Source organism: Erythrolamprus reginae, chromosome 2, assembly GCF_031021105.1.
Source record: "Erythrolamprus reginae isolate rEryReg1 chromosome 2, rEryReg1.hap1, whole genome shotgun sequence".
Classification (NCBI taxonomy): Eukaryota; Metazoa; Chordata; class Lepidosauria; order Squamata; family Dipsadidae; genus Erythrolamprus; species Erythrolamprus reginae.
In genome coordinates, this window is record NC_091951.1 from 262440196 (window position 1) to 262452528 (window position 12333).

General features: G+C 39.1%; 1 protein-coding gene across 2 annotated transcripts in view; it reads right to left on the reverse strand.

The window, feature by feature from the left end:
* Positions 1-12333, reverse strand: part of CNTLN (centlein) — a 243510-nt gene that overhangs the window by 99856 nt on the left and 131321 nt on the right. For both annotated transcript variants that reach the window (XM_070742532.1, XM_070742531.1), the window contains exons 13-14: positions 8666-8766; positions 2933-3024 (exon numbers count right to left, since the gene is read on the reverse strand). In XM_070742532.1, the coding sequence (XP_070598633.1) occupies positions 2933-3024; positions 8666-8766 (193 nt within the window). The remainder of the gene's footprint in view (positions 1-2932; positions 3025-8665; positions 8767-12333) is intronic.

The window sequence follows — 12333 nt, forward strand, 5'->3', positions numbered from 1 at the left end:
CCTCTGATCTGCTGAAAACTACTGTACTTACAAGCTATTTTACAAATATAAAAATAAATGGACACAGCTAAACTCATTAGCTGGATGAGTGATTTTAAGTCACTCACTTCCTCAGTGAGAGAAAAAATAAGAGGCAGGAATACTAGGTACATTGCCTTGACTTGATCTATGCATTTGTGTATGTATTTGTGTGTGTGTGAACGGCTGTGAATATCCATAAGTGTGTGTGTGTGTTTTTGTGTGTGTGTGTGTGTGTGTGTTTGTTTGTGTGCTGTTACTGCACAATCAGCCAGATATGTAGATTGGATTTGGCACTTTTATCCACCTATCAGGATCTCCCAACCACCTGGGAAAGGCAGATGTGGTTATTTGATGGTGCTAAAGGTATCGTCACAGGATGTAAGCTGTTCCGAGGAAAGCTGCCAATTGAATGATGGTGATTTTGTCAATGCTGATAGTGTTCAAGTGATGCTTTTTACTTCTATTTGCAGGCCTTTGTATTTTGTGATTTTTCTCCAGTTCTTTCTCTTTTCTTGTGTTGCCATGTCCACTCTCAAGGCTTTCTCATAAATAATTGTTAAGTCTGGGATATTGTTATTATTGTTATTTTGCCACACAAGACCTTCTCTGTTCTGCTCTTTTCTGACATATTTTTAAAAACCTACTGTAGCCGCTCCGAGTCTTTGGAGAGGGGAGGCATAAAAAACTAATAAATTATTATTATTATTATTATTATTATTATTATTATTATTATTATTATTATCATCATCAGTACAACACAGCAAATGAGTTCATTATGCTGGATTTCGTATTTCATCACCAGTTGGGCGCTTCCCAAGCACCTAGGACTGCGTGATGTAGCGACGAATTATGTTTGCCGATCCCAGTAAAGCGGCCTTTTGCAATTGACAGATGGAAATTTTGACAATTCCGATGGTTTTCAAATGTCCGCTGAGATCCTTTGGTACTGCACCCAGCCTGCCAAGTACCACTGGGACCACTTTCACTGGCTTATGCCAGAGTCGTTGCAGCTCGATTTTTAGATCTTCGTATTTCACTAATTTCTCTAGCTGCTTCTCCTCAATTCTGCTGTCTCCTGGGATTGCGATGTTGATGATCCATACTTTCTTTTTCTCCACGATCACAATGTCTGGTGTGTTATGCTTCAGAATTCGGTCAGTCTGAAGTTGGAAGTCCCACAGTAGTTTTGCTTGCTCATTTTCGACCACTTTTTTGAGCTTATGATCCCACCAGTTCTTTGCCACTGGTAAATCGTAGTTCCGGCATAAGTTCCAGTGGATCATCTGTGACACAGCATCATGTCTATGCTTGTAGTCAGTCTGTGCGATCTTTTTGCAGCAGCTGAGTATGTGATCGATTGTTTCATCTGTTTCTTTACAGAGTCTGCACTTTGGATCGTCTGTTGATTTTTCAATTCTGGCTTTGACAGCATTTGTTCTAATGACCTGTTCTTGTGCTGCCAGTGGTCAGGTATTTCAGCCAAAAACCATGCACCTGATCAGTGCCAGGAAATGTCCATTATTATTATTATTATTATTATTATTATTATTATTATTATTATCTTTCAAGAAATAAGGATGATATACAGAAAGATTTTTTTCAGGATTATTTGTACAGGAAATAAAATGTAGGTTGTTAAAAATCAGCTGCTAACAGACTGCTCTAGACTTCCAAGATCTGATCAGTAATGAATTCCAGGTTATGCTATTTGGTGCGCCATCCCAATAGGGATATCTGGGACGAGCACGCAGCTGCGTGTCCCCAATGCATGCACACGTGCTTCCATGCGAGATTTGGCTTCTGTGCATGTGCAGCAATGAAATCTTGTGTGAGGATGCTCGCGCAAGCGAGATTCCAGCAATTTTTGCCCTTTTTTGCTTCTGTGCATTTGCGGAAACAGAAATATCGGTGAAAATTGCTGAAATCTCGCTTGTGTGTGCATCCTCACACGAGATTTTGCTTGCTGCGCATGCGCAGAAGCCAAATCTTGCGCCAACAGGCGTGGGTGCACTGGATCTGATTCTAATTATTTGTTCATGCAGTGCAAAATGAGTACAGAACTATGCAATGTTTTCCATCTTTAAAGTGAGACACACTTCATATTCATAAAACTATATATTTAGTGAGACCTGCTGGTGAGACCACATTTGGAATACTGTGTTCAGTTCTGGAGACCTCACCTACAAAAAGATATTGACAAAATTGAACGGGTCCAAAAACGGGCTACAAGAATGGTGGAAGGTCTTAAGCATAAAACGTATCAGGAAAGACTTCATGAACTCAATCTGTATAGTTTGGAGGACAGAAGGAAAAGGGGGGACATGATTGAAACATTTAAATATATTAAAGGGTTAAATAAGGTCCAGGAGGGAAGTGTTTTTAATAGGAAAGTGAACACAAGAACAAGGGGACACAATCTGAAGTTAGTTGGGGGAAAGATCAAAAGCAACATGAGAAAATATTATTTTACTGAAAGAGTAGTGGATCCTTGGAACAAACTTCCAGCAGACATGGTAGATAAATCCACAGTAACTGAATGTAAACATGCCTGGGATAAACATAGATCCCTAAGATAAAATACAGAAAATAGTATAAGGGCAGACTAGATGGGCCATGAGGTCTTTTTCTGCCATCAGACTTCTATGTTTATATGTTTAGAATAAGAGTAAGAATAATCCGACTCTGAGAAAGTGCACATTTGTTTTTCTGTACAAACCATTAGCTTGAATGGAGCCAAATATAGACCATTGATTTCTGACGCAAACGTGACAGAATTATTTTGAGTTATGTGTGGTAATTAAAAAAAATAACACATGCCTTATATTCATCAATGTTGTCTTTTAATATATGATCCCTTGTACTGGAATTGAGATTTAACATGTGGAGCTCAATATCTTACTGATTAGGATACCTTCTGTAATGTCTGTGCTGATATTTCTTTCACATTCTTCTTTGGAGTACTGTGGTTGACCTCATCTTCTTCACCAAGTTGATAGAGCAGTTCTTGAAGGAAGAATAAATAATACATTGTAATTCCAGTAAATATTCCAGTAAAGCAATACTAAAACATTTCAAAGAAATGAGTTCATTGACTATGAATATAGTGGTCTATTTTCTTGTCAAGGCACTTGGTCAGTTTCAAATCATTGACATTTTTAAAAAATCCTATGCTATGTTATAATCCTGGTAGCATCATCATGATTTTTCTCCAGATTTTCAAAGGTACATTAGATCTATAGGTTGAGAATGCTATACAGTGTTCCCTCGATTTTTGCGGGTTCGAACTTTGCGAAAAGTCTATACCACGGTTTTTCAAAAATATTAATTAAAAAATACTTCGCAGGTTTTCCCCGTATACCACGGTTTTTCCCATGTCATATGTCATCGCCAAACTTTAATCTGCTTTTAATAAATATTTTTTTTAATAAACTTTAATAAATAAACATGGTGAGTAATAATCTAAATGGTTGCTAAGGGATTGGGAAATTGCAATTTAGGGGTTTAAAGTGTTAAGGGAAGGTTTGTGATAATGTTCATAGCCAAAAATAGTGTATTTACTTCTGCATCTCTACTTCGCGGAAATTCGACTTTCGCGGGTGGTCTCGGAACGTATCCCTTGCGAAAAGCGAGGGAATACTGTACTGCTATTTGAATCTTTTTTAGATTAGGCCTTCTTGCTATTGAAAGGGAGCTTACTATCTTTATATGTACATTGTCAGTTTTGTTCTCTGATTTTTATCCCTTTTAGAGTGCCAGGTAAACAGAAAACAAAACTTTATGGACCATTTATAGTGAGCAAAACTTTAATTTCATGTTTTTGTAAGCTGCAATATATACCCTACAGCAGCGTTTCCCAACCGGTGTGCCGCGGCACACTGGTGTGCCGCGAGACACCGTCAGGTGTGCCGCGGCGAGAGGCGGCGGAGGAGAGTGGGTGGATCGGGCGGGCAATGGGGCAGGGCGGAGAAGCCAGGGGCGCGTTTGGCCGGAGGCACCGTGGGGAGGCAGGGGCAGCCGCGGCTCCCTTTACTCCTACTGCCGCACCATCCTGCCCCTGCTCCCCACGGTGCCTCCGGCCAAACGCGCCCCTGGCTTCTCCGTCCTGCCCCATTGCCCGCCCGATCCGCCCACTCTTCTCCGCCACCGCCTCCTGCCTTGGGGCGAGGAATCCGAGAGTCCGGGACTGTGTGGCTTTGCGCCATGAAGAGAAAACGGCCGACTTTTCCCTGCTGCCGTTTTCTCTTCATGGCGCAAAGCCACACAGTCCCGGACTCCCGGATCGCTCGTTTCTCCGGTCAGCAAAGCCATCTGCCCAGGAAAGCGCCGCGCTAGCCGGAGAAGCGAGCAATCCGGGAGTCCGGGACTGTGTGGCTTTCGGCCGGGCTAACGGGAGGCGGCGCGAGGCCGGGCGCTGGGGACGTCTGGGAGGGCGATGAGGCTGATGGCTGCTGCGCACTCCACTCTCTCTCCGGCTCTCTCTCGCTCTTTCTTTTTCTCTCTGTTGCTGGCGTGGTGAACGAGAGAGAAAGAGAGAGAGAGAAAAAGGAGGGGAGAGAGAATGAGAGAAAGAAAGCAAGAGAAAGAGAGGGAAAGAAAGCAAGAGAGAGAGAGAAAGAAAGGGGGAAGGAGGGAGAGGGAAAGACATAGAGGGAGGGAAGGAGGGAGAGAGAAAGAGAGCAAAAAAGAGAGGAAGAAAGAAAGAAAGAGTGATGGAGAGAAAGAAGGGAAGGAAGGGAGAGAAAGAGGGAGGGAGAAATAGAGTGAAATGGAGGAAGAGATATTTTTTTTGTCCAAACTTTTCTTTAGCCCCCCTGCCCCCCCCCTTCAGTGTTCCCCAGAATTTTGAAAACATGAATAATGTGCCGCGGCTCAAAAAAGGTTGGGAAACACTGCCCTACAGAATAGATCACATACGACATTCCACTGAAACGTTAGAGATTTAAAGAATTAAAACATTAAAAAATCAACTGGTGACTATGACTAATAATTTAAAGCCCTTCATGGCATCGGACCAGAATATCTCCGGGACTGCCTTCTGCCGCACGAATCTCAGTGATCGATTAGGTCCCACAGAGTTGGCCTTCTCCGGGTCCCGTCGACTAAACAATGTCGTTTGGCGGGTCCCAGGGGAAGAGCCTTCTCTGTGGCGGCCCCAACCCTCTGGAACCAGCTCCCCCCTGAGATTAGAACTACCCCCACCCTCCTTGCCTTTCGTAAACTCCTTAAAACCCACCTCTGTCGTCAGGCATGGGGGTACTGATATAACTTCCACATGCCTATATTGTTTATGTATGGTATGTTGTGTGCGTGTGTTTTAAATTATGGGTTTTTAGTTTTAATTATTAGATTTGTATTCTACATTGTTTTTTTTCCATTACTGTTGTGAGCCGCCCCGAGTCTACGGGAGGGGCGGCATACAAATGTAATAAATAAACAAACAAACAATGCTCTGAATGTGGCAATTGTTATATTTTGCTGTGAGCCGCCCCGAGTCCGCGGAGAGGGGCGGCATACAAATCTAAATAATAAATAAATAAATAAATAAATACCACAACCTATTTCTCCCCAGACTACATCCAAACTTGAAGTCTCAAAATTGGTTTTGTATAATGGATTAACCATCGTGTACAAAAAAGGATATAATCTGAAATATGAATTCTATAAAATGATAATTGCTTGAAAATTAGTTCCAACACTTTTCATAAGTCATCCCAATTAACTAGTATATCCTTGGAACAAACTTCCAGCAGACGTGGTTGATAAATCCACAGTAACTGAACTTAAACATGCCTGGGATAAACATATATCCATCCTAAGATAAAATACAGAAAATAGTATAAGGGCAGACTAGATGGATCATGAGGTCTTTTTCTGCCGTCAGTCTTCTACGTTTCTATGTTTCTATGTAACTATCTCCTATAAATTGTTAGAAACAAGTGAAAAGCCATTCACCCACAAATACATATCCTTTGTTTCATTTCTTAATTGCTGCACTCTTAAATCTGCAGTTTGCCCAAAAGTTGCTCCAATGTTTTCCAATGAAGTCAGTTCACATATTCAGCTGACTTTCATAAAATGCTCAACAGCTAACAATGGCGAAATGATAAGTAGGTTATATAAAGGAAAATAATTATATCAAAATTGCTTAGAAGTTGTAAATATTAGGAAATAACATTCTTTATAAAATATACCTATGAATATGCGGGAAACATTTCCTTTAACCATTCCATTCAGCACTATAAGTAGACAGAGTAGGTCAGGTATGATCTCCAATTTACAAACAAAGCAGAAGTGGAAGAAAAACATGCTACTCTCTGTAGGTTAGCAATCATCTTGGCATAAACAGTGACTAACAAGTTTGTTAGACTGAATTAGGCCTTTCTTTTGTCTTTGGAACTTGTCATGCCCAATTAAAACTTCTGTGTTCATGAAATAAATGGAGCAATACTCTAAAGATAACAGAAGAGAAAAAAATTGTGCAGCTGGGGAATATGTACCTTTACCTTGATATAAATCTATTTTCACCCATGTTAGTTCCAAGCATAGTCCCTTAGCACAGTGGTACTACATACATTTTCTACTTTTAATCTTTTTCAAAATATTCACTCATTTGAATATCAATTGTAGCTTTTACATCTACATTAACTTTTCAGAGATGTTCTTTTAGTTTTTAATAATAAACTGATCAAAGCATTCAATGTTGATCATATAACAGAATTAGATATATGAATTACATAGGGCTACCACATCTTAACAAATACTCTATATTTTAGGTAAGACTAAAAAATTGTAAAGGGATCTTTACATTTTTCCATGTTCTAGAATATTCAGGACAAAAAAAGGTGACAGACGACAGTAGAACTCATTCAAATGTTCATTTCAGTGATGCAAATAATTAATTTAAACTTATCTGTCAGAATGCATAGCACATATGGTAACATCATCATCATCATCACCATTCCTAATTTTGGGGAAGGAATGCTGTTACGAAGAAAAGCTCTACCTAGCTGTAATTCTGTTCAAGACATTTCTTCCCTATTTATCCTGTCTATCCAGTTCTTGTTTATGGTCTTGTTTAAAGCAAGGAAGACCACTTTAAAAAAAGACATGGTCCTTATGTGATGTTATGCTATCTCCTCAAATACAAATCTTATTACTTGAATTTTTGATTACATGGTGTTCTGTCTGGGTCCCCCCAGATGCCAACACCAACCAAAAAGAGTATCCAGACACACTGGTAAAAAGCAAAGGCAGTTTATATAATTCAAAGCAAACACAGGAAACAAAAACTGTTCTTACAGACAGGAACACTATGAAGCTTCACAGAGGCTTCATGAAGGCCAGGCAATAAAACAGGATTCTTGCTGGCAAAAACAACGCTGGAGATAATAAAACCCACGCCTCCCCCAAGTCTTCTAGACTTCTAGGCCACAAGCCAAGATCAGAGACGCCGAGAATCGAAGCAAGGTCACAGGACTCCCAATTGATAACTCTCCACAAGACTGTAAGGGCGGGCCTGCCTTTTCAACCCTGCTGAGGAGAACCACACCCAAACCCAGCTGTTGCCAATTCAGGGATGAAAATAGCTTTCTAATTGGTCCCTTCTTTGAGCTGCTCGTCGCTGCCTCATGTCTATTATAGCCTGTGCGTCTTCATCCAATGAATCCAGGCTACGAGCTGGGGAGAGCCCCCCCCCGGGGGGTCTCAGGCTGCTCTCCCTTCTCCTCTTCCTGACGTTCCTCTCCCCCGTCTGCCTGGTCCTCCCCCTCCTGTTCACTGTCCTCCTCCTCTGGGCATGGATCCGGCAGAGATCCAGCCGGTCCCTGAGGAGCCTCAGGCTGAATCACAACACATGGTATTATATGATTTTTTTTAAAAAAATACATATTTTTATATTATTAATACTGACTCTTGCCTAGGGCAGCAAAACTTTAAAAAGTATTAGATTCAAATGAAAGTTTTGTTTCATAATACTCAATTACAGTCACTAAGAAAAAGATATGAATAACCAGCTTTACAGACCAATGTGATTTCGTTTAATATAATTAAATAATGTAAGAGTTATGGTGGGGCAGTGATTAAAATGCACTATGGCAGGCTAACTCTGACCACTGCCAGGAGTTTGATCCTGACCAGCTCAAGGTTGACTTCTTCTGAGGCTGGCAAAATGAGGACCCAGGTTGTTTGGGGAAATATGCTAATGTTGTAAACCATCAGCAGAGAGTGCTATAAGCTCAAAGTATACAAGTATAAGTAATTTCCCCCAGCAAGAACTAGGACCAGGAACTCTGTCACTAAACAACTTGTTAATAAGACGTGAAGTCATGTGACCGCATCAACTTACTTTGGCAGTTCCAGCAGTCCCAATTGCCATCATTAGGCAAAACTTACATATTCGTAGTACCCTCGCAGTCACCATTTGTGACCTCCTGCTGGCTTCCCTATTAACTTTGCTTATTGAAGCTGGCAGAGAAGATCGCAAATGGCACTCACATGATTGAGGACGCTGCAACAACTATGGTAATTATGAACTGGTTGCTTGAATAGTGATCACTTGTCCTTAGGGATGCTGCAATGGTCACAGCTACAAGGACATTAAGCGAGGAGTACTTGTATATTGTCACGATGGCTAAATCAAACTTACCTTCTCTTTCTTGCTGCAGACACATATTCAACTCTTGTATTGTGGTTTTATCTCTAGAGGCATGCACTTTCATCTGATCCAGTTCCTCCTCCAAATTCAGTCTAGAAACACACATACAGAATTCAGGGTTACATAAAAATAAAAGGTCAAATAACACACATGCTACAAAAAAAATGAAGCAGAATCAAAACTGTGGCACTAGGTATGATCAATGAAATAGATTTATATAATCAGACTTAATGTGGAAAATAGATAAATAAAAGAAAGATATACAGTATTCTTTATACAGATATACAGTATACTTTATACAGATATAAAGTACAAGAGTTAATATTTTTATTGGAGAGGATGGAAGAGAATCTGTAGCAATTCGGAAATTCTTGGATAATTCCTTGATATATATCCTTGAAGGAGTGAATGTTATTATCACTCAACGCTTGGAGGACATAATTTTACATTACATCACAGTAGATTAAAAACAGATCTGGTAATAATAAAATAGGAAAATAGATATGCCTGGAACTATTTGAGTGGGTATTGTGATTCAGAGCCTATTGAAAAACTCAGGTCTTTAAAATTTTGTGACAATAGAGTCAGGGGCAGATAAGGTCTCTCTCTTCAGCACACCTACAGTCTGTTGTTTAGTTTCTGAAGATGACAGACTTTTACAGGTGGTACCTGGAATGCTTCAACTATGTCATATCTTACTTGATGGGCAAAAACAACTAGAGAAAAATGGGTACTTGTTGTGATTAGCTCTGGCCCAGCTCCTGCCCCAAGGACTGTGGATGTGGGGGAGACATCCACATGCTGCAGGCCTGTTTTGCCCCCCGGTGGAATCTGCTGATGAAGGCTCCTCTGACCAAGAAGATATGAGTGACAGGGAGGAGAGTGTGGCAGACAGCTCAGAAGGAGATCAATTATCTAGCTCCTCCTTGGATTCAGAACAAGAGTTAATGATACAGCCACGCATGCGGAGAGCGATGCATAGGCAACAACAACTGAGAGATTATTATCAAAGAAAATGAGGCCACCTGTGGTTGGGTGGGGCTGTGGTAATTAGTGAGGCTGCTATAAATAGCAGCCTTTGGGTTTGGCCATTGTGGAGGATTATCTGATTATTGTGTTTCGTGACTGCTTTACTGACTTTGACCTTTTGTGTGCTGATTTCCCCCCGCTTTGAAACTAAACCAGGGCAAAGTGTGTTTCACTTTATGAAAGAAGAAGGACTGTGAATTGCCTCACAGCTACAAGCTAAGTATCACAGAACTGATAAGGGACTTGTACAAATTACCAGTTTGTTTGGAGACCAATGCTCTTTGCTATACCAAAAGAGGGCTTAGGTTAAGTGAATTTTCATTATAAAGAACATTGTTTTGAATTTTCAAACGTGTGTATGTCTGACATTTTTACCTGTGAATTTTTGGGAGGATTCTACCAGAGAGCCCGACAGAATAGTACTCAAATCCTAAACCATGAAATGATTTATAGGTGACAACCAACACTTACCAAGACAAGTGTAGCAGAGAAATTACATGAGAAAATAGGAATCACTGATGACACATTACAAGTTCCAACATTTTCTGAGTGATCTTCAATGTGGCTCCATATACAACCTATCACAGTTGTTTAAATAATAAGTGACTAAAGCTTGAGTAAAAGCTTGGATTGGAAAAAGTACTTACCAATCAAAAAAAGAGTGTAACTCTTTGCAACAAGGGCAAAACATGATCTTTCCAAAGATGCTCATCAACTGACAGCATTAGAAAGACAGAAGAATTATTGGAGCAGGTTCTGATCTGAACTATCTAAGAAAACAACCCACCCTCTCAAAAAAACAAAACCCTATCACATACATTGGGGATAAGACTATCAAAAGAATTTCAAAAACAACAGAGTAGTAAACCATGCTTTGATTTCTTTTTAAGCCTTGTTTATATTTCTGAAAATGATGTCATGAAAACCTTGGTTAATTTGTGCTATCTCAAAATGATTTTCATTTGGTGATACTCAGCTAGTCCAGGAGCAACATATTCTAGTTTGTGCTAAATCAGCTTGCTTAATAATCTTTGTAAATTATAGATGGTTGAATTTATAAACAAATAAAAGCTGGGGTAAACTGACCCGTTTATCATTCAAGATATACAATAGGATAAATGAAGTTATCTTCTTAATCAGTTGTGGTTTGCTTATTATTTTCCCTGTTGAGAGATTAATATGATCCTAAAGGCAGACAGGGAATAAAGGAGCCTTGAATCCCATATTTTTGTTGAGCAGGATTTGAAGGTTATTATCATGCCCATAATTTAAAGAGTTGATGGATATGAAAACATATTAGTTAACAAACAGGACATTTATCTAAACACATAATTCTAAATAACTAAGTGCAGTGGTCTGCTCAGGTTCCTTACAGTATATAGCACCTAAATAAAAGCATTATTTTCCTGGCTAATGACTATTCAAGCTGCTTCATTTTTCATTGTTTATGCATAAGATTTTTCTTTTTCAGCAGACGGATACGGGTATATTATCAAGAAAAAAAGACCGATCACAGTGTTAAGGAATGTGCAGAACAACTCTGGAGTTATCAAAGACATGCACAGAGGAAAACGTGGAATTCCAGCAGATATCCAGGAGATATGAATAATTATTCAGTCATACAAGACACATACATTAAAGTGCATAAAATAATGTTCACTTTAGAAATAGCAGAATCAAATTAAACAGTCCTGTCATATACATTCAAATCAGCCAATATCTCTTAATACAATAATAATGTTACAAGCCTGTTTTTGTCTTACATATAAGACATACATTACACCTTACAAATACATCAAACTATCATTGAACACACAGAGTTTACTATGTCAGTCACAGTGAAACAGCAGAAAGATCAGAGAGGGCAGAGAGAGAGAATCATGCTTTCTGGCTCCCTCTTATGGCAGTTTGCAACACTGCCTCTTAAAGCTATAGTACTTCAATACAAACAAACATTCATTATTAGCTTGTTTATATATTGCAAACCAGTTGTTTTGTACACAGTACTAACACAAATTATTGTATACTTGAGATTTTCTACATATATTTCTTTCTTTCATTCATTCATTTTTAGATAAGATACGAGCAAAGTGTTCTGAGTTTGGAGGTCTATATTCCTATAGATTGTTTTAAACAATTGGTTTGAATTTAATCTTTGGAATCAAATAAAATGACTGAAGATGCATACTTATTTCTCCCCAGTGCTTTAATATTGTACTGTAATTGATCATTGTTAACAGGACAGTTTTTTGGTCTGTTTGATAGCTTTTACATACAATTTCTCCTCTTATGTTTGATGGTCAATGAATGAAAATTTAGGGATGGCATTAATAAATTGCAGCAGGTTATAAAGAATAATTTTTGTTAAAGTAAATTAATTAATGAGAAATCTAATAGGACCCAATTTTTCATGGTTCACTATTTGACTACGAGGTACAATAACAGAAGAATCAAACTTAAATCTTCATGAAACATATCTAGAAATTGACTGTACGTTTTACCTCTTAAAAACCTACTGAAATACACTATTCTCTGAATATTGTATGATGATACCAATATGGAAAGCATTCATTGTTTGAGCAAGCTGCTCACCTTATGTCAGAGCAATGTAGCTCCAAACTACCTTGAAA